The sequence below is a fragment of the Triticum aestivum genome, chromosome 6B (genome assembly GCF_018294505.1).
Source record: "Triticum aestivum cultivar Chinese Spring chromosome 6B, IWGSC CS RefSeq v2.1, whole genome shotgun sequence".
Taxonomy (NCBI): Eukaryota; Viridiplantae; Streptophyta; class Magnoliopsida; order Poales; family Poaceae; genus Triticum; species Triticum aestivum.
In genome coordinates, this window is record NC_057810.1 from 1460539 (window position 1) to 1483723 (window position 23185).

Genomic DNA, 23185 nt, shown 5'->3' on the forward strand with positions numbered 1-23185 from the left:
CCATTATTGGCATCTAGGAAGGAGTGACGGCATGTGGCACATACATATATACCTAGTATTGCCTAGTTAATGATACATGTTTTACGCGTGATGGTTATGGATATTGTCTGTGATAGGCTGCCTGCTCTTGACATGATTTTTATAAGGAGCACGAGGAAATATGGATCTGTCTCAACCAATGGAGATGGGAAGGGCATCCAAGACTTATCGACATACAATTAGTGCACAAGTTTTATATTTCCAAGGTTACACATGAACATCCATAACCCAACTTGGAATCACCATCGGAATCGTTTGTCTGGCTACACATCCATATCCCAACTGAGTAGAATCGTGAAGGCAGCACACATTTTAGAACCTTATATACATCTACGTGAAGTTAAATATATGCACACGACTGTTCTGAAGCTACTTCGTTTAGCTGGAATGATAATAGCCATGATGAAATATTATAAAATATTCAAATTCAACAAAGTTTCTTTTTCCTGCGGGTATATGCAAATGTTAAACTGCATGAAGAAAAATGCAAACACAACTTAGCTTACCGGATCGAGAAGAAAAGAACTTTTGTTGAGACAAGAAAAGAAAAGAACTATTTTTAGGGGTAAGGACATCTCCAACACCAAGCCAAAACAGACACATCATTTGTCCGTGAATTGGTTGGGACCAGTCCACAGACACGGATGCGGGAGCCGGCCATCTAAAGATATCCGCATACATTTCAAATCTCATCTCAACGCACCGGACGAAATTCATACAAACCTGCTGAATTCATATAAACCAAAAGAAAGCATTTTCATTTTGGACATATTTCGTGCAAACCGAATGATTTTCATATAAACTAGAGCACATTAATTATATTCGGACTTTTTTTTAACTAAACCATACTCTCACCTACTCTAAATGACCGCCGGTGCCATACTCCCCATGTCTGGCCGGCAATGAGCCCAACAAACTAAAGCCCCAGCTCCGCCTGTGTAGCCTGTGAGCCCGCCAAGCTTAGCTTATGTGGGAGGGGAAGAGTGGTGGCCTTCCTCGGACCCGAGTGTCGGTGCCCTCCCATGCTATACTCTACCTCGCTGCCGATGGCCCCGGGGGACATGTCGGCATCGTTGTCGTGGTGCCATGCCGCGGCCGTCACAGAGCCACCAACCTCCTCATTCTCGTTGTCGTCGGGCCTGTAAACTTCATTTGCCGCACTCTAATTTCTTTTGTTGAAGTGAAGATCATTTCTACTTTCCATATATTTGATAGAATTGTGAAAATGGTGTCTACCTTTAGTTCTAAGTGATATGTGGTCAAGATCTTTTGAGTGACATTGGCAAGATATATATTAGAATTTAGCATGTCAAATTTGGAACCGAAGGTGAACCAAATTGGTCTAGAAAAACTACATTCAAAGAAAATGTGCAAATCTGATTCTACTTGACCAGACCTACAACAATCTTTCTAGATATGTTTGGAGTACCTGGAAGCTCTTAATCATGTAGCTACAACCCGCCTAATTAGCTCTCAAGCAAAAAAAAAAAATGACCGTGGGATCATGGTTTTCCTTTTTCATACCTTGTTCGGGATAGCAACTCCTTGATCCAAAAAAGAGCCTCTCTTCTCAAAGAGCAATCTTGAATTTCCTGCACAAGAGTTTTGTATGCACTTTTTCTTGTACAATCTGCATTAGGAGTGTGAGTGCTACACATGGTATATTCTAGATTGGCATTGATAACAGGACTATTCAATATATTATTCTTAATGGAATCATCAAAGTAGGCACTAATTTTCTTGATCCCAAACTTCGTCGTAGGGCTTCCAAAGGTGACTATTAATATTGGGCCCCTCCAAATTAGTTTGGAGATGATCATGAATTTTCTCCCAATCCTTGCACCAAGGACTTGTCGCCATTAAAATTTGAAATTTACAAGCCTTCAGTATGAAAGGTAGAGTCTTAATAACAGAAGCCCAAAAGGTGGATTTCGGAGCATAATAGTTGTGTCTCCAAATAGAGGAGTTACGCAAATATTTATCTCCCTCCTGGTATACACTGTAGTACATCCCTCCTGGTGTGTACTCGGAATTGCTCCAGTTGATGGACGTCCATCACATGACCTCACCGCCATGAGTCACTCCCATCGCCACTTTGCTTTTCTTTTCTACGATAAAAGGCCTCCGCCACCTCAGACAGCATACCTCATGTCGAAAAGAACAGTTTTTCCAAGACTAAAAAAATGTAAGTAGGCAGGTGGCTGCACAACTTGTCGCGTAAAAACATGGAAAATTTTGTTGCGTAAAATTAAACATCCAACAACTTGTCCAACTCTGACTGACCGATGGGTGAAGAGCCTTGCTACCACTAGTGCTAGTGGTCCAACTAATAAACTCCATCTCTAAGTGCCACTAGTCACTAGTTGACCATTTGTCCGAAAATACCATGGAGAACCTGCTAACGCCCCACCCTGGTATCGCACCGTCCGCTATGCATCAACAGCCGTCCACTAGCGGTACACGCATACGTAGAATTTTGGTATAGGCTAATTTCGCCCGAACGTATTTCCCAGCCCTTGACCGCGTACTATACATGCAGCTACGTCACTACCACGCAGTCAATGCGGCCGTTGCACCTACCCCCACCCCCCGGTCACTCCTGCTCCATACCCCCGTTAATGCCTGACCCGCTCCCCTGCCGCCTGCATCTGGATCTCCAGTGAATCGAGCTCCCTCTTCCGTTCTGATCCGGTCATGGCGTCTTCTGCTTCTTCAATCCCTGCCGTCTCTCTCGCCGGAACAGAGGACATCGCTCCTCTCCCCCTCATCCGGTGCCCTAGATGCAACACTGGTGTGATCCAGTGGTTCATCTCCGAGACTCCCCTCAACCCCGGTCGGCATTTCTACAAATGCCAGTTCCGCGATGTAAGTATCTGTCCACATATGATTTATCTAGTTTTATCTAATTCTAGCTCATAGTTGAATTTCCCCACATATGATTTATCTAGTTTTATCTAATTCTAGCTCATAGTTGAATTTCCCCTTTGCAGTCTGGGCGTTGCACTTTTTGGAAATGGGAGAACAAGTACATCGACTATCTTCGCGCTAGATGGGCGCACGTTTTCCTTCCAGTACCTACTTCTTCCCAGGAAACCCCCACCGTTATCCTGCGTGACATTCAGTCAGACATGAAGATTGTTCTTGCCGTTGCACTTGGTACCCTTGCTGCTGTGATGATGCTTCTAGTCTCCAAGATGTAGTTCAGTTGTAATGATGTAATAGGCTAATACTCCCTCCATTCCACAATGTAGTGCTTCCTCTATCTACGTGCTTCAACTTTGACCGTAAATTTAACTACCAAGACCGATTGCGGCGGGAGCAAAAACTATATCAGTGAATTCGTATTCGAAAGAAGTTTTCAATTATATAATTTTTTCTTCCGCCGCAGTTGGTCTTGTTGGTTAAATTTACGGTCAAAGTTGGACCCCGGGAAGCGCGGGCGCACTATATTTTGGAATGGAGGGAGTATATAATTAGTACGACCAGTACGCGAAGCAGTACCCTATCTATGCAACCATGTAATAGCTAGTTATGATCATGATCCTGAATCCACTTACCTAACTCAGTTAGCCCCTCTGTAAATTTTCAAATCAGTCATACGGAGGTGCTAATGTGACAGCTTCAATATAATATAATCTCGTTATGCTCCATTGGTTTGTTTTCATCGTTTTAGTTATTTTATCTTTATTTTTCACCATCAGTAATGTTTGCTATAACTCAGCATTTTTACCCTGGGATGTAACAATTTTTATACTGTGATATTAAAATCCGAAGCAAGAATTAATTACACTTGTAGCAGGCAGTCATTAATTTTCAGCGTTATACATTTGTCACATTTAATTTCATTCATTTCTCCTTTTTGACTTACTACTGTTTGCACAGTTCCTAGCTCGGTCCCATTTATCTTCTTCTTCCTCTGTCCCAGATAGTTTTCCCCCTCATCTTCTTCAGTCCCTGCCCTTTCCCGCCTGTTCTACATCCTCTTGTCTTCTTATTCTGCCGCCTGCATCTTTGCTTCTTCCGAACAAGGTAATTTCTTTCCGTTTTCGATTTCCTTTCTCTATTTTCTTTGCATCACTATTCTTATACCATTTATCTGTTTTTGTTTTCCAGATCCATCAAAAATGTCTTCACCACCTTCACGCCCTAACGAAGATCCAGACCCTCTTGACGACCCTGAGTTCTTCAATATACATTCTACTGGCCCAAGTCAAACATCGAGGACTTCTGTGCAGAAGGTACTTTCAGTAACATCTCAGTTCGACGAGTACAAAGTTTTCCTTGTTCAAGAAATGGGTTGGGGAGGTATCCTCAAAATCAGACCACTACCAAGGATCAACCTTAAATTCAGTAAATGGGTGATGAATAGAGTGGACACCATTAGCAGATCTATCATTATTGATAATCTCAGAAGGTTGAGGTTCACAGATGTAGATGTTCATAAGGTATTTGGTATACCATGTGGGCAACTGGACATTGCAAAACAGGAGCCACCGAAAGAAACCACAGTAAACATCATACGTGCCGCGCTCGGGATGCCTGAAAAGGGGAATCAGATATTGAAATCAGCTGAGAAAGTTTTATGTCGTCCACTGTCAGAAAAATTTTCATCAACTATCGAGAAAGACAGTTTTAAAATGGCTTTAGTTATTTTTGCCATGGGTCACTTGCTTGCACCAACCAGCAAGCATGATGCTGCTACAATTGATTATTGGGCAGCATTAGTAAACCCTGAGAGAATATCTGATTTCAATTGGTGCGAGTATGTATTACAAGATTTGTTGAAAGCTGTAACCAAGTTAAAAGCTGACATGCTGAACAACCGAGCCATCACACACTTAGAAGGTTGCCATATTTTCCTTCAGGTCAGGATCGTACTCCTCAATACTTCACCATGTATCTAAATTAAGAATATATATTTACTGGATCACACTCAATTGGCAGGTTTTCTACCTTGATAATGTTGACTTAGGAATTTTCAACATGTCACACAACACACTCCCAAGGATATTGGATTTCGATCTGTCAACTTTTCGTGGGATGATCCTCCAGTGCAGCAGCCCTTCAAAGAACACGGAAGATTATTCCAAAGTCTAGGTAAGTTTCCACATAGCAAATCCCCATGTCTGATATGCCATTATCATTTCACATTTCCACATTTGTGCAGATCCGCCCAGCCGCTGAAATTTGTTACAAACGAGCGTGTTGGGATTCTACACCAGACATTCAGACTCCTATAGCAACCAACAGACCTGCTAACAGCAACAGTCGCAGTCTACATCTACCTCAACAGAATCCTCGCCGCCAATATAGCCCTTCCATAAGTACTGGAACACCGGGTCATAACGCAAATAACACGAATGCAACTTCGCAACCGTTTCATACTCGTCAATTGCCCACTGCGAATGATTTTTCAATTCACATGAAGAATCAATATCCTGATTTGGTGAGCTTAACAACTAATTTACTGTTTTTTTCAGTGTCCTGTAATGATATGAACTCATCCTTTGTTTCGTGTGTTCTGGGCGCTACGTAGGTATACAGTGAAGTTGGTATAATGCTTAAACAGCACAATGCCATAACATTCAAGATGATTGCCGATGCAAAAGATTCAATTTTGAAGGAGAATCTTCGTTTCCTCGATAAAATAGCACCCAAGTTGGAGAACAGATGCACATGCTGTCTTCAAAGATCAATACCATGCCTTCTCCAGCACAATACTCAAGGACAATCACCCAATGCAAGCTCATTCACAACACCTGATCCTAAATTTGCATTGAAACATCGCCGTCTGTATAATAATGATTCAGAAGGTAAACCATGCACCCTTACAGGTTTTTTTTTTCAGCTACTTAGCTGACATCATTCTTAATCATCTTATATCCACACAAATGTCACAGCTGACATTCCAACCGCATCTTCGTCAACCAAACGAAAAGCACTTCATAGCTCACACGACAGAACAACTGGTACATCTCAATTATTCTATGACAAATATGTTTCAATGCTTTACGTTTATCTCCAATCCCTAATATCACCACATTGTCAGTTGGCACTTCATCATTCCACACACCTGAATCTTCCAATGCTGCTCGTAACAAGTCCAACCAAGATACTATCAAATCATGGGCAGACACAATTGCTGGGGGAATTTTCATGTACAATGATGACATATCTATCCCCGTTGGATCCGTAATTCTTGGCCAGTCATCCGCCCAACCTACTGAAAAAATTGTGGTCAACCATTCTCATTACGCCATGAGTCATTGGTCATTAGGTGCGACCATCGACTTCCCCTCGATCGCATACCAAGACCGATTGGCAACTACAATTTACCGCCTACACATAGCAGACAAAGAACGGTGTGCTTCTAATTTGAGTACATTTTGCTGCATTGCAAAATTAACATATTGTAGTTACTTATTTGCTTTTCGCATTCACAGATTCAGCATCACACACCCAAGCCCTAGGTTCATATCTTTGACATGTGAGGCAATTGCAGATCAGCTAGTTGGTACAGACATAATTGACCATGAACTGTTTTCGTTGCTAATTCGCCGTATTAGACAAATTGATCAAGAATTCCTTTACCCACAAAATTCAGGGCCATGCCGCCATTTCCTCGAACCAGATTTTGCGTTAAGCAATATTCCTTTCCCAATTTATATTCTTTTCATTATTGTCATTCAATGAATATAGTTTTTTCACAAAGCATGCTTCTTTCCTCTTTAAATGCAGACTAGTGTTTTATCCAATGATAAGGCCTGGCTTCTCAAATCTGTACAAGACCAGTTCTTTGGGAAACTTGTTCCTTACAACATATCTCAATGCAGAATGGTACATAATAACATCTCACCATACCATACATTGCAACCATACACAAAATTGCATTTATTAAATTTCTCAATTTCTTCTTTCAGTGGCATGTACCTGCTATTCTAGAATCCGGCTGGGCAGTTTTCACATGGGACATGCTATCAAAAACAATTTATATACTTGATGCTACCTCAGGTCTCACCAGCCAACTTAAGAAGACTCATGAAATTGTTGCTGACAAATTACATGTTGCCCTATTTGCTTGCATCTTGAATTTTTTTGGAAAGTGGCATGTCGATTGTTCAAACTGGAAGAAGAAATTCCCTTTCCTTACAACATCTCTCTTCCCAAAGTAAGTTTTTCCTATTTACACGTTGCAATCACCTGGACACAATTATGCCATGTAATAATCATTTTAATTAATCTTACCGTCTGCCAGGAACGAATCAGGCGTCTGCTCCATTCACCTTGCAAGACATTTTAATGGAACATCTCTTGAAGAAATTTTGACGCATGTATGTCCCTATAACCTGTCTATAGAGTGGTCGTTCATTAGCAATCGACACCACCTAATCAATTTGAATACATTTATCCAGGATGGATTATTTAGGGAGAGAGGATTCCTGCTTCACCAAATCCTACTCATAAAGGGAAACATATCAAACCTGCCACAGCCTCTCCATGAAGCTCTAGTCAGCAACTGAAGCACTTCAAAATGCAGCTCACTTGTTTCCCCTCTATGTTTTTATGATGGATGATATCCTGTACTATGACTTTTAATAAAGAAAGCTTGCTTGCTTGTTTGCTGTCTGTCCCTCATGGCACACACATTGGTTTTGCATTATCCATATTAGGAGTTGTTGTTGCTCATTCTAATACCACGCTAATACTCGTCGCTGTCTGTATGTCCCTAATGCCACATCCATTCCTTTTTCATTATTCATATTATGAGTTTCACCTAATATAACCAAAATTTGTTGATCTTTGTAACTTAAACAACACATAGAAAGCAGCTCACGTGTTTCCCCTTTATGTTTTTATGCTGGATGATATCCTGTACTATGACTTTTAATAAAGAAAGCTTGCTTGCTTGTTTGCTGTCTGTCCCTCATGGCACACACATTGGTTTTGCATTATCCATATTAGGAGTTGTTGTTGCTCATTATAATACCACGCTAATACTCGTCGCTGTCTGTATGTCCCTAATGCCACATCCATTCCTTTTTCATTATTCATATTATGAGTTTCACCAAATATAACCAAAATTTGTTGATCTTTGTAACTTAAACAACACATAGAAAAAGGTTTTTGGTTCTACACATTTTGGAAAATGTCGTCACCTTCAAATGCAATTATACTATTTCTGAAAAAAATCTTATCTTCACAATTAGTTAATATCCACTACTTGCATGTTTTTGTTAGGTTTATCATCTTTGACAATTTTACACAAAGTGCAAAATATGATCCCACAATTACTTCAAATGGCATGCTATCAAATACTATTCCTTTTCATGACAAAATATGAACACAAAGGTACAATATATCATTTTGTGTTTGCAAACCCTAACGCCACATGCATTCCTTTTGCATTAATCATATCACCTAATATATCAAAAAATTGTTGGTCTTGATAACCTAAACAGCTCATATAAAAATGTTAGTTATTCTGGTCTACACAATTGTACTATGTCATCACCTTCAAATGCATTTATATTATTTATGAAACATGTAGAAGACATATTATCTTTACAAAATCTTTTTATACGCACTACTTGCATGTTTTCGGTAGGGCTAAATATGATACTACAATTTTTTCGGATATCATGCTATCAAATAGACTTATGCGTTTTCATCACAATAAATGAAAGTACAACATATCTTTTTGTGATGTCTTGCAAACCCTAGTGCTTCCTTTTTCATTAGGTTCTACGTAATATAACCATTTTTTGTTGGGCTTGGTAACTTAAACAACATATATATAAATGTTATTTATTCGGATCTACACAATTGTAATATTTCCTCACCTTCAAAAACATTTTTTTATATGCAATACTTGCATGTTATTGGTAGGTCTATCTACTTTGAAAATTTTACCGAAGTGCAAAATATGTTCCTACAACTATTTCACAAAGCATGCTGTCAAATAGAATTATGCGTTTTGCATGGACAAAACATGAAGACAAATATATCAAAAATAGCAAGTTTCCAAGTTGCCATATCCTTCAAAAAAATATGTTTTCAATCAGAAATAAGTCGAATAACGAAAAGCTAAATGTCATCCAAGCAGGCAAGGCAGTGAGTACCAAATCTGAATTAAACATATTACATACTTATGGTCTTGTGCAAGCGTCTGCTACATATAGGTTCTGCTAGATAGGAAATAGTAGGTAAAGTACATTACATTATATCCTTAATTATTAGTCCATTTCTGCCTGGCATTTCCCCTGCATGCAGGAACACACCTATCGAGATTGTACTACTGACCAGTCTTCATCATTCATCGTCGCTGCCTTCATCGGGATAGACTGAATTGCCTTCCATCGTCAATACAAGGTACATCAGTTTGTTCCTGAGATGATCCACGGTTTCCTGTCAATCAGTACAAGCTAATTTAGATATGTTCATGCATGTTCAATTTTGAATTGCCAAAAAATAGACAATATTGCCATACCTTGTCGATTTCTCCATTCACATGCATCCCATCAAAAGACAAGATGTAATGAAATCCGTAAACCGGTGTGTCTTCTCTGCATTTTCAAGCAAATTAATAATTTAGACCAACACAACAAAACTTCCCACATAAATTTCATCTTGCTTTGTGTGAATCATTCTTACGTGCGGCAAGGACTATTAACATAATCATGGAACTTGAACTTCCATCTTGACCTGTCCTGATCCCAGCCTTCAAAGTAAGCAGCCACACATTTTAGAAGTCCATCAAGTAGTTTTTCACAAGTAGCCTGATGAAGCCTTTCCAGGATTCTTATGCCAGCACATGTACGTTTGGGGTCAAAGACATGTAAGATTTCAAGATCCATATCAAACACATACATTATGCAGTATCCTTCTTCTGTTTCATGCATGGCCCAGATCTGCAAACAATAAACACTTATAACTTAGATGATGAATTGTTTGAGAATACAACTGGAATAAACCAATATAAGCCATATACCAGTTGACAGGTGTCTAGTGCATAAGCATGCTGCCCACCAGTAAACATTTGTCTCGTCATTGGATTATTGATGTAATCCCCACCAGCCAGCACCATCTCCTGTTTTAACAAGTATTAAATACTAATCACACCAAAGAAATGAATCATGTATGCAAACTCACCACCCATTCCTTCGGATGTATTTTCCGCCACCTTCTTCTCTCTTCTATTCCATACCACCCATGCTCTTTTTCATCAAGCATCCTTCTGATAGACTCGTAGGTCTTGTTTGTAAAAATGCCAAATTCTTGAAAAACCTCAATAAGCTCTGATCCAGTCATTTTAAGCAGTGTTGGGTCCATGTGAATATACCATAGCCTGGACAACAAATAAATTCTCAATTGGTTGACACTATTCTTTTCAAATAAAAGAAGGCACCGCACTTTTTCTTCTTTGTTGTGTTCGAGTCAGAAAATAACAATCTATCATATAAGTCTTTTGCTGTCCTGAGCGTCGGAAACTCTATTCTCATCTCATAGCGGAAAGGGTTTTCTGCTGGATGGGAGAGCAAAGTGCATATGTTTTTCTATCATCACGTAGTTTGGCTCTATCCTTGCTCTTCTAGCTGAAAATCATTTATACAGTATGTAAGCAAGGAACCCCTGTTTCATCTGGATTCATGATTTTTAGTCTAACTGCAATAATCAACTCACATCGCGTAGCGGTGTAAACTATAAGCTCTTTCCCTCCAGCCTCAGGTTCAATATCTAATATTGTTCGCTTTGGAGAAGCACCACCACCAATACCACTGCAACCAGCATTTGTATCTGCAAATCCTATACCGCCTGCGAATGAGCAGTATCAGTAAAGAGCATCCTAAAATGAAATTCATTAGAAAAAAAAATTTATATAAATGTTTATGCTCACCTCCATGGTTTGGTAAGGCACTACCATAGATCTGCCCTTCTTCTCCAACAACTTCCTTCCCACGATAATTAACCGAAGCATCACATAGCGGTCTCTTCAGAGAAGCAATCTCATCTCTGCCAGTCTTCTCTACATTTTGATGAGCCTCATTTTCAATCTCTATTCTTGGACGCTTTGGAGAAGACCCACCAGCACCAGCATTGGAACAAGCTTTTTTATCTGCATTTTTAGTACCGCCTGGCAACGAGGAGTATTAATGATTAGTGTCACAAATTATTATATCTACAACAAATTCATACATTATGTTTTTATGTGTTTGCTGACCTTCATTGTTTCCTAAGGCACCACCATAGATCTGCCCTTCTTCAACAATGTCCTCTGCACGAACATCTACCAAAGCATCTACCTGACTCTTATGAGAAGCAACACCATCTCCTATGCCAGTCTCTGTATTCGGATGACCGGCTAAAAAATTTGAAAGAAACATATTAGATTGAGCCTTTTATCATGCGTTTCACTAAAGAACTACTCCTACAAGATTACCTCCACAATTGTAGAATGCACTTGATTTCCCTTTCCCTAAGTTGGGTGAACTTGAAGGTTGAACTACTCCTGCTCCAGTAAGGTTTACTGGTGCTGACCGTAAAGGAACCGGATTGAGCACGAGGGTGCTTTTGTGAGTTCTAATGTCATGCTGAACACCAGTCCAGTTATTAACACCAAATGAACTTTTAGATCAAAATAGTCCTCTCAAAAAATTCAAAAAAAACTTGTTACCAGCAAACTATGCATCAACGCAAATGTAATCATTTTCAGTTGTATCACTTACCATCAAGTACTCTTGCATCCAGGGGCGCCGAACTTGTACTTGCGCCGTCCAGACCTGTCCCAGTACCACCTGCATTTAAGAAATGCAGATTAAAAATGTATCAATCATATCAGAATAATCAGTTCTCATTCATCAAAATGGGAATCCAACCTGAAAGGAGCATGTTTATCATGTTTAGGTGTATCTCCAACCCTGGCATGTGTTTTCCAACCCCATGATCTACAAGATGGTTGTGCAAGTACTGTAATGTCAGTAGTTTGGTTGTCTTTTGAATTTGTCTATGGTTTTGCGACCATCGTGTTTATTGACCCATCAAATATTGAAGTCCGCCGTTTAACTTCTTGTAGGAAATTGTCATCAGCTAGCTTGCAATTTAGCTCCATACTGGCAATAGCATTCTGGAGCCAAACTTCTGCCTGTCAAAACAAAATAGATATAGATTTTGGGTCAGTATGGTGTTTTTTTGAAGCAAACTACAACAAAATGTTCAAACATCACCCAACTTACCTGGTGCACTATGTTCTTCAATTCCTCTACACTTTCTATCCCAGAAAGTCTACTTTTGGACATGCCACTAAAGTTGGAGCCATTGTTTCCACCTCCGCTTGCCCCAAATCTTTCTGGCATAATACGCCCTGCCACGCTACTTGCGAAACTGTTTGTTGGAAGCGCTAGCATAACTTCATCCACATCTGATAGAATGACAGTAGGTGGCTGCTCATTGAGTACAGTTTGAAACTGTGACCCACTCGCCGTTCGTTTCTGCCTCTTAAGACTTGCCACCTGCTCCTTCACATCAGGCTGAATACAATTGAAACTTTTAGATTTTCCTACAACATGATCAAGTTTTGTGAATTTTTCAAGATTAGACATACCCTCAACATGCCGTAAACCCTCATGGTTGTACAATTCATCGTGTCCCTCTCAACAAGAGCAAACAGTTTCGGTGCGGTGTACTCACATATCCTAGGCCAAACAGTGGGGTCCATGTTGTGATGTCCGGCATCGACGACATCAAAATACTGCACCTGAAAAAAGAAATATATAGTTTGAGTAAGATACAAATCCACAAAGCCAGAAAAACAAAAAACAGATCTAAACTATCCTACCTGCAGATAGAAGTGGCAACCAAAGATGGTGATCCCAGGTCTAGTGTTGCCATTGACGACATACTGTTGAACCCTAGCTGCGCCATCAAGAAGCTCAGCAACTCCATATTTGGTCCAGTTCAATTTGTCCAGATTTTCAGGTGCATATGCCAGCAGATATGCATCCTTGGGGACGTATCCTCTCTTTTCCCTTGGACTGTAGAAAACTGAGACTACTAACATAGCAAAGGCTAGCTTCACCCTGATGGACTTTTTGTCTGTCCAATCATCAGGATGATTGAGGGAGTCCTGGACTAGGGGGTGTCCGGACAGCCGGACTATCATTATCCGCCGGACTCCAAGACTACGAAGATACAAGATTGAAGACTCCGTCCCGTGTCCGGATGGGACTTTCCTTGGCGTGGAAGGCAAGCTTGGCAATACGGATATGTAGATCTCCTACCATTGTAACCGACTCTGTGTAACCCTAGCCTCCTCCGGTGTCTATATAAACCGGAGGGCTTTAGTCCGTAGGACAACATACATTACAACAATCATACCATAGGCTAGCTTCTAGGGTTTAGCCTCCTTGATCTCGTGGTAGATTCACTCTTGTAATACCCATATCATTAATATTAATCAAGCAGGACGTAGGGTTTTACCTCCATCGAGAGGGCCCGAACCTGGGTAAAAACATCGTGTCCCTTGTCTCCTGTTACCATCCGCCTAGACGCACAGTTTGGGACCCTCTACCCGAGATCCGCCGGTTTTGACACCGACATTGGTGCTTTCATTGAGAGTTCCTCTGTGTCGTCACCGATAGAGCGGATGCCTCCACCCGTCTTCAAAGACGGCATTTTCGCCGAAGGGGCCTTAGCCGCCGGCCAAACTACCCGGCTTGGTGGTTTTCTTATGGCCGCCTGTCCGGCCGCCGCTTCGACAATGACTTCGCAAGTCGTTAGAAGCAATCTTCGCATCAGCCCTAAAGCTGCCGAACAGTTGGAGCCAATAGAGCTCTCGTCTGTTAATGAGCTCTTGGATCGCATCGCCGCCCTGGGAGTCGCTACGGACTACAACCAGATTGGGCTTAAAACCGATCTGAGAGAGATTAACTCTCCCCAGGCCACCCACCACATCGCAGTGGTAGAGGAGCAATACGGCAACTCTTTGCCTGTGTTGAAAACAATTCATGTCCGGATTCCCGAACCCTCCATGCTGGATCTCCGCGGAGGGACGGACTTCGATCGAGCATTGAACTTAAAATCATGCATCGCCCCGGACTCGCTGGATTGTGTCCAGCAAACCAAGCTTCCGAATTCGAAAACCCCTCGGCCTTTGAGCCCCAAGATGGGCAGGGATCCGGATTTTATTCCACCCACCCGCCCAGACATATGCGATCTATCTCTAATACGGCAAGAGCCTGCTGAAACAGTACATCACTACTGGGCCAGATTCCTCCTGGTTATGGACAGGATAAAGGACTGCCGAGAGGAAAACGCAATACCAATCTTCTGCAACAACTGCACGGACAAGGGAATACTAAACGCCATTGATCGTCGCAAAATTACGCGCTTCACCGATCTGGCATCCATAGTACGGAAGTATTATGCGATGGAGAGCTTCTGGAAAACCGAAAATCAATTTTGGGATAATCCGGCCCCAAACCCAGTCCGTAGTAAAAGGGCGCCTTACACTCAGGCCCCAGATGCAAAAACGAAAAAACAAAAACCCAATAAGGGAAACGGAACCGTACTAGAGGGATGGCTCAATGGACCCTGTAAACTTCATAGTGCAGAGGGAGCCGTCCCAACACATAACCTTCGAGCATGTTGGATATTACGGCAGGTGGCCAAAAATGGCGAGGAACTTCTAGCTCCGGGAAACCACCCCAACAATACCAGCACGATATCAACAGTCTTCGAGACCTTCGCATCAAACAATATGCGAAAGCGAACAATCCGTGGACTCACCGAAGTCTACCAAGTAGCAACAGCAAATCCATTGAGTGACACAGCTATTACCTTCAACGCCAGCGACGAGCCTAAATTCCGAACAACCAGAGCACCAGCTGCACTGGTACTTAGTCCCATAGTGGACGGCTTTCGACTGACAAAAGTCCTCATGGATGGCGGCAGCGGACTAAACCTCATTTACGAGGAAACTCTGCGAAAAATGGAAATCGATTGGAGCCGTATTGAGCGAAGCAGCACAACCTTTAGAGGAATAATCCCTAGCCGGGAAGCGCGCTGCACCGGAAAAATCACACTTGATGTGGTGTTCGGCTCTCCGGACAATTACAGATCCGAAGAAGTCACGTTCCAGGTGGCCCCGTTCAGCAGCGGGTATCACGCCATATTAGGACGAGAGGCATTCACAATTTTTCAAGCAGTACCCCATTACGGGTACATGAAGCTCAAAATGCCTGGGCCCAGCGGAATAATCACTCTCCCTAGTGATCCGGACATAGCACTCCGCGCCGAAAACAAGACAGCCGCACTAGCCCTCGAGGCACTATCCGAAGCCTTAGCGGCAGAAGAACTCACCACGTTGCGCTCTACAGTGAACAGGGACGATGTGATACTCGATAAAAGATCCAAGTCCACCTCCTTCAAACCAGCAGACGAAATAATAAAATTCCAGGTCCATCCAACGGACCCAACAAAGACGGCCTCCATTGGGGCACAATTGAACCCCGAAGTAGACGCCGCACTGCGCGAATTCCTTCAGGAAAATTGGGATATCTTCGCCTGGCATCCTTCGGACATGCCCGGAATCCCACGCAGGTTGGCAGAACACAGCCTAAACATCCTAAAAGGATTTAAGCCAGTCAAGCAGGCTCTTCAACGATTTTCCGAACCCAAAAGACAGGCAATGGGAGAGGAGCTAGCCAAACTACTGGAAGCCGGATTCATTAGAGATATCAAACATCCGGACTGGCTAGCAAATCTGATGATGGTACCAAAGAAGGATAAATCCTGGCGCCTTTGTGTCGAATTTAAAGACCTCAATAAGGCTAGCCCAAAGGATCCCTTCCCTCTCCCCCGCATCGATCAAATTATCGATGCTACAGCAGGGCACGATTCGTTGTGCTTCCTGGATGCATACTCTGGCTATCATCAAATCAAGATGGCGGAAGCAGACCAAGCTGCAACGGCATTCATCACTCCATATGGACCATTCTGCTTCAACACGATGCCTTTCGGACTCAAAAATGCCGGCGCAACATATCAGCGCATGATTCAAACATGTCTGGCCACCCAGATCGGCAAAACAGTCGAGGCATACGTAGACGACGTAGTCGTCAAAACAAAACACGTCGAAACTCTAGTAGACGACTTGAGGCTCACATTCGACAACCTCAGAGCATATGACATCAAGCTGAATCCGGAAAAATGCGTTTTCGGCGTGCCCGCCAGAAAGCTGCTGGGCTTCATTGTATCCGGTAGAGGAATTGAAGCAAATCCGGCTAAAATCCGAGCTCTGTCACAGTTGGATATTCCAAAAGACCTCAAACAAATACAAAAATTAACAGGATGCGTGGCAGCCTTAAGCCGCTTTATCTCCCGTTTAGGAGAAAAGACGCTGCCCCTCTATCGCCTCCTCAGGCGCACCGAACATTTTGAGTGGACGGATGCCGCCACTGCCGGACTCGAAGAAATAAAGGCCATATTGGCAACAAATCCGGTCCTGGCTGCGCCCACTCTTGGCGAACCAATGCTGTTATACATCGCAGCAACGCATCAAGTTGTAAGCGCGGTCCTCGTCGTCGAACGAGTGACAGAAGGGCATAAATTCCCTCTTCAAAAACCAGTGTACTATGTATCCACTGTGTTAACCCCTTGCAAATCCCGTTACCCGCACTATCAGAAGATAGCATATGCGGTGTTCATGGCGTCCCGAAAGCTCCGGCACTACTTTCAAGAGTGTTCGATAACAGTGGCCTCTGAAGTACCACTCAATGACATTATAAATAACCGCGACGCAACGGGCAGGATTGCAAAATGGGCCATCGAGCTCTTACCATTCGACATAACTTACAAACCTCGGCGAGCCATAAAGTCACAAGTTCTGGCTGACTTCGTCGCCGAATGGACAGAAGCCGAACTCCCTAAAAGTACGGCGCATACTCCAACTGGACTATGCATTTCGACGGCTCCAAAATGTTGGCCAGACTAGGGGCTGGCGTCGTACTGACGTCCCCGACCGGAGATACAGTCCAGTATGTACTTCAAATAATGTACACGGACTCCAACAATGCAGCCGAATACGAGGCCCTGTTACATGGTCTCTGGATGGCAGTCTCCATGGGCATTCAACGTCTAGAAGTGCGCGGGGATTCAAACCTTGCAATATCCTAAATAAATGGAGACTTTGACGCCAAGGATCCGAAAATGGCAGCATATCGCAACGCTGTCCTAAAAATGTCAGCTCGGTTTGAAGGACTGGAATTCCATCACATAGCTCGAGATAATAACCAGGCGGCCGACGTACTGGCACGCATCGGTGCGAAGCGTGATGCCGTCCCTCCTAATATCTTCCTGGAACGGCTCTTCAAGCCATCCGTACTATGGGAAGAGGAGCCCGGTAGTGACAAACCGGAGAAAACCGCACCAACCGGTGATTCGGCAGATGACATAACACCCTCCGCCCACGTCATAATGGCAGTAATCGCCGCGTGGACAGAACCTTTCCTAGCCTACTTACTTAGAGCAGCTGTTCTTCCTATGGCCAGCAACCTTGCAATTGCTAAGTGGTTCTTTGCGTGGTTTAACTGGGATATCACCCCTCTGCGGACATGTTGTACTCTTGTGTCCTTTTCCTCGACAGACACTACAAAAACGGGTTCGCTTTTCTGAATCTTCGTAAGGCGCTTTTGCACGTGCCGTGCTTGGGTACCCTCTCTTCAATCTTCTTTCCGGAGCTAAAATAACTTCTTTCGAAGTAACTTCAGCATTACCATTGGAGCTTGGTTCCACGGGATTCACACTAGATGATTTTGAAACAGTTTCTTTTGAAATGCTTGGCCGCTTGGTCTTCATTGATTTGTAAGATGCTCTTGAACCAACAGAGTTTGTCATGCTAGATGCCTTCGACTTCTCAACCACACTTAGTCCATCCTTGGTCACACTTAATCCGATTGCTTTCTGTTATAATTCACACAGTCCACTCATAACTGCCTCGAAAGCATCTGGATTACTGTCGCCAAGATGAACAATCTCCAATGTAGTTATGTACATGGCAGAATGCCTGAATGTCATTGCATCAGGTGGCCCCATGTCTCGTTGGTAATGCTTTATATGATCAGGCAAAACATCACGAGCATCTACTGTCCATCTCTTCATTATATGTGCTTTAGGGATTTTTTTCACATCAAGTATTATCATAACCTACAGTACCCAATAAAGAAGCTTAAACAAAACTTTTCATTCTTGCATTGTGAAAACATGAGAAGGTCGAGGTCGAGAATACCTTTAGTCTATGACAGCATATCATCCCCATGTGCTCATATCTTCCGCACTCGCAAGTGTACTTTGATTGGTCATCAGATATAACCACCTCATACTTATTCTTGAACCATGGATCCCTTTTCTCCGGGTCTCCATGTATGGCGGCATATCTTGTTTTTGGTTCTAACTCTTCAATATTGTAGTAACCAGCTACATAGAGGACCCTTCCAAACATCTCAAACATTGTTCTGGTATAAATCTTGCTAGCATGCCGCTCTATTGGGAGATTTGATTTAATAACAGCCCCACCCTACATTGAAATACTAAACATAAGGAATTGATTTAACAGAAAATAAACAAACAAACAAACATGTCTTTTTTTATTTCTTACCAGCCTTGTTCTCTTCTCTTGAAAACCTTCCTCCTGTTCCCTGTCATATTGTAACTTGCCATACTGCTTAACGAAAACATTCATTGGGCAAGCTGGTGGGACATAGTTTTTAAGCATGTGATTTGCACTCTCGCTCCTTTGAGTGCTTGTCATTTTAGCACAAAATTTGCCACTGAAATAAGGCTTGGCCCATTTGTCCCTAACCTCGTAAACTTGAGCTAGGAATGTATTACTAGCCAGGCCGTACTTTGGAATTAATTCTGACCACCCTTTTTCAAATTCTTCTACTGTAAGCATTTCGTCGCAAAGCCGATGAAATTCTGTCCTGAAGTCCGACTTCTTCGTATAATTGCTTCCTAGAGACTCTTTTGCTTTTTTCAAGACATGCCATTTACACCATCTGTGCATTGTTCCTGGGAATACATTCCGAATTGCAACCTCCATTGCTCTAGCCTGATCTGTGATTTCAAAGAAAATTCATATTTAGTATTGCGTAAATAGAATGTGGTATGGTTAGAAACATACTGTCTAGTACTGTCTTTTCCACACCTGTTAATATTGTAACTGGTTTCTTCCCGCCCATCATCTTTACAAATTCACTGAACACCCATTCAAAGCTTTCTACCCTCTCATCCCGCATCAAAACACCCGCATATATAAAGTATACTCTGGAAGTGATTGTTTACTCCAACAAACAAACCGAAAGGCATATCGTACAAGTTTGTTTTGTATGTTGTATCAAATGTAACCACGTCGCCAAAATGATGATACTGGAGCTTGCTACGTCCATTAGTCCACAGAATAGTTCTTATCCTACTCTCGCTGTCTACTTGGACGGTATACTGGAACTCACTGTCTCTTTCCTTCAAATCTGAAAACAATTCCATAGTTTTCCTAACATCGTCATCAGCCTGTTCCTTGCTTATCTTTCCACACAATGTCCTTAGGCACCTTTTAGTGAAAGGAACATTTTCTATTCTACCAAAAAAAGTCCCAATTATGCTGTAAACCTTGCTTAAATTTACATTATTCTCACGAAGTTGCGACACAAGCTCTCTGGTGTATTTGTCAATATGGCGATGCGATGGGAAATGGAGCTTCTCTGTGCAATTTGATAGCATAGCGTGATTGTGCACATGCCTGTACTCGCATATGAACCAACCCTGGTCTGCAGTTCTCAAAAGTCGTAACATGGCTGGGCATTCCGATCGGCACGATGTGGTATTAGTTTTCTTTGGTTTACCCTATACTCCCTCCGTTCCACAATGTAGTGCATATAGATTTTTCTAAAAGTCAAACTTTATAAACTTTGACCAAGTTTGTAGAGAAAATCATATACATCTAGAATACCAAACACATGTGCTTAGATACATCACAAGACATACTTTCATATTATGTACATTTGGTATTGTAGATATAAATAGTTTTCTCTATAAATTTGGTCAAACTTTATAAAGTTTGACTTTGCAGAAAATCTATATGCGCTACATTATGGAACGGAGGGAGTATTAAACATTATCATCAACAAATGTTTTCTATTTGGTAAAAACCCAACATAAAAATTATGAGAATGAATCTTACCGAGCATACACAAAGGAGCTCCTGCATGCATTTTGTACCCTTGACGTTTGTTCTGCTCTTGCCGTATCTGATCCCAAAACCTAATTCCCAAGAATATAGGTTGTAGAAATCATAAGCTTCACCCAAAGAATCAAAAACCAAGCCAACTGAAGGAGCCACTACAGCATCTGTCTTCCTTGATGCAAATCCTCTTAAAGCCTGTTCCAAAGGTGCAACTCTATCTGGTTTGGTCTTCCTTTCATCGGGCATTAGTCCATGCCTCGGCCTAACAGCGAACAGATTGTTAGAAAAGCTAGTTCTTTTATGGCATAAACCTTTAAATTGTTTTAAATTTACTATTCATATAATTTCATATGTCAGCAGGTTTATGCCGTCCATAGTTTATCGTCAATTAAACAGCACAAAACCAGAAACATTTAATCTTATAGTATTGTGGGTTTTCACTAATTCAGTAATTGCTTCCCGTTCATTTTTTTTGGATTTTTTTTCATTTTCAGTGTCTGCTATACAGTCTTACAGACAGTTCAGACCAGATGCATAGTGTGTTTACAGTATTATAGCATGGAACATGTTAAGATCTAGCATAAACAAGGGATGAATCATCATGTAACAGTTCTTCTGGTGGTACCCAGAATTTTCTTCACTACAAACTGAAGTAATTATCCTCTGAAATGAATGTCCATCCAGGTATGAATTGCTCTCGAGTACCATCGTATTTTTACTATATTTAACCTCCTTTTCCTAGAAAAACATACCTTCTGACCCATCCTCCTTCACATATGGTTGAACCTACTGTCTCTTCTTCATCCATCAGAATATCAGCTTCGATCTGAGTTTCCTCGCTTGGGGAGTAATCCAACTCGCGGCTGCTCTCTGCTATTTCGGTGAGCGGTGGAAGGCGATTCGGGTTCTCAGAAGTAACCGCACCATCTCTTCAAAGAAGAAGATAAATTGTTAGCAAGTGTGGCCATAGATCTGAGCAAGAACAGATCTCGCTAACAGTGTCCAGAATTGAGGTAAAGAACATACCTGGTCAGCAACGAGGCGCTCGCCCCGTTGTCCATTTTCTTCTGCTTCTCTTGAGCTCGATACCAGTGAAATCCCGCGGCCCTCAGTTGTCACCGCTAGCCGGCGACTCATTCTTCGTCGGCCCGCTAGGGAACTGTTCCCCCGTCTTCTCAAAAAGATAGCTACCCTCGTACAGGAACGGCAACGATGCATTCACGGCCGTATTGATGACGCCTGCCAACCAAAATAAATGTGGCCGACCAAACTCCAGTTCTAATCTGCACTGCAACGTCACGACTCCTGCACCAGCGCCCGTCACTAGTGCAGAACCGGGCATTAGCACCGCTTCGTAAGGCCCTATAGTGCCGGTTATATAACCGGCACTAATTTGTGGTCACTAAAGGCTCCCCCCCTTTAGTACCGGTTCAGCACGAACCGGTGCTAGCAACCACGTGGCACGAGCCAGCTCCGGGGGCCTGGAGCCCTTTAGTACCGGTTGGTAACACCAACCGGTACTATAAGGTTTGGTGGGTTTTTAGTTTTATGATTTCTTTTTCATTTAATTTTGTGTTTCCATTTTAATTCTTTTTCGTTTGCTGGTATTTTACGATACTACACATTGTACACGTTATGCATCATACATCATTGCACCCGCAGATATAACATGCTCATGCATGCTTTTGCATCATTACATCATCATATATATAATAACAAGTCCTACTAATCATGCATCATCATACAACTTCTACTCGTTATTAATAATAAGTCATACGATCATCATCCTCATATATAGTCATCGAACCCAACCCTACATAATTGTTCTTAGCACATGATCATCAGTATCAGGTAGGACCTAAACACCCTTAAAGTAAAATAGCATAAAACAATATAGACCCTGACTCTCCATTATGAAGAATGGCGATCATCCTGTCTCCAATTCTTGCCTTTCGCTGCTTATTGCTTCCAAGAAGCTCCTTACGACTGTCCATACATTTTTTCCATTCTTTGATTGTTATGTCTCCACTTCTTTTAGAAACCCGGTATGGACAGTTGAGATTCGTAGGACGACCTGGTCGTATGTTCAAAACATGAAGGCTACCACGCGTATACATCACATGAGGCACACAATCATTCGGGATTATCTGTTGAAAAACATAATAATAACTTTGTAGTTAGCAATGATGTACTAGTTTTAGAAGTGTGCAAAAAGATGCACGGATGTTGTAATAGTAAAAAATAATCTTACCAGGGTATCTCCATGGTAGTTACCGTAGTTCAACACGTGCACTAGTGGCACGTATTGACCATAATGTTGAGGAGTTTGATTGTAGATATTGTAATTCTCAAGATCAGTACAAAATCCGACCAGATGAGTTTTCTCCTAATAAGTTAATTCGGAGCCTTCAGTGTAGTACGTTCTGTCTACCATCTTCCGCACATTCTTTGAAGAATGAAAATAAGCTGTCAATGAAGATAAGTTGTCAACATTATATTTTGAAATAAACAATATAAATTACTTAATAACTATGTTTAGCTCACATGAGGGAAGAACTGGAGGTGTATCCACAAAGACCCAAATCGAAGGTGTCTCTTGCTCGATTGTAGGATCACCAAGATCCATGGTGACAAGCATACCCTCATCAAGACCATACATCTTGCAAAATGCATCCCAACTTTTGCAACCAAAATGGGTTACACTCTGAGCATTGTACAGCTTTACTTGAAAATTCACACCATATTCGGTACTTAGGATAATTTTTTTGGTTTCGTGCAAAGCATGGGATAAGCTAGTCGAATTGGAAAAGATGAAAAATACACGTTAAAATAGTTGAAGTCGTGCTTAATTACGAAAACAACTATTGTCGTCGTTGCGTACCGTATGAACATCGCAGGTCTCCTCGAGCTTAA

General features: G+C 42.0%; 1 protein-coding gene and 1 pseudogene across 1 annotated transcript; one reads left to right on the forward strand and one right to left on the reverse strand.

The window, feature by feature from the left end:
• The first annotated feature begins 2671 nt into the window (after positions 1-2671).
• On the forward strand, positions 2672-3681 carry LOC123135339 (uncharacterized). The gene is made up of 2 exons (XM_044554367.1): positions 2672-2904; positions 3030-3681. Exons 1-2 carry the CDS (start codon positions 2734-2736, stop codon positions 3237-3239), a joined length of 381 nt encoding a protein of 126 aa, XP_044410302.1. The 5' UTR covers positions 2672-2733; the 3' UTR covers positions 3240-3681.
• A 14198-nt stretch (positions 3682-17879) lies between these two features.
• On the reverse strand, positions 17880-21333 carry LOC123135127 (protein FAR1-RELATED SEQUENCE 5-like; annotated as a pseudogene).
• Positions 21334-23185: the final 1852 nt, after the last annotated feature.

What these genes read in the sequence shown, in the direction of transcription:
- LOC123135339 (XM_044554367.1), top strand. Translation starts at nt 2,734, where the DNA reads ATGGCGTCTTCTGCTTCTTCAATCCCTGCCGTCTCTCTCGCCGGAACA. An exon ending in ACAAATGCCAGTTCCGCGAT is followed by an intron (nt 2,905 to 3,029) that starts GTAAGTATCTGT and finishes TCCCCTTTGCAG; the next exon opens with TCTGGGCGTTGCACTTTTTG.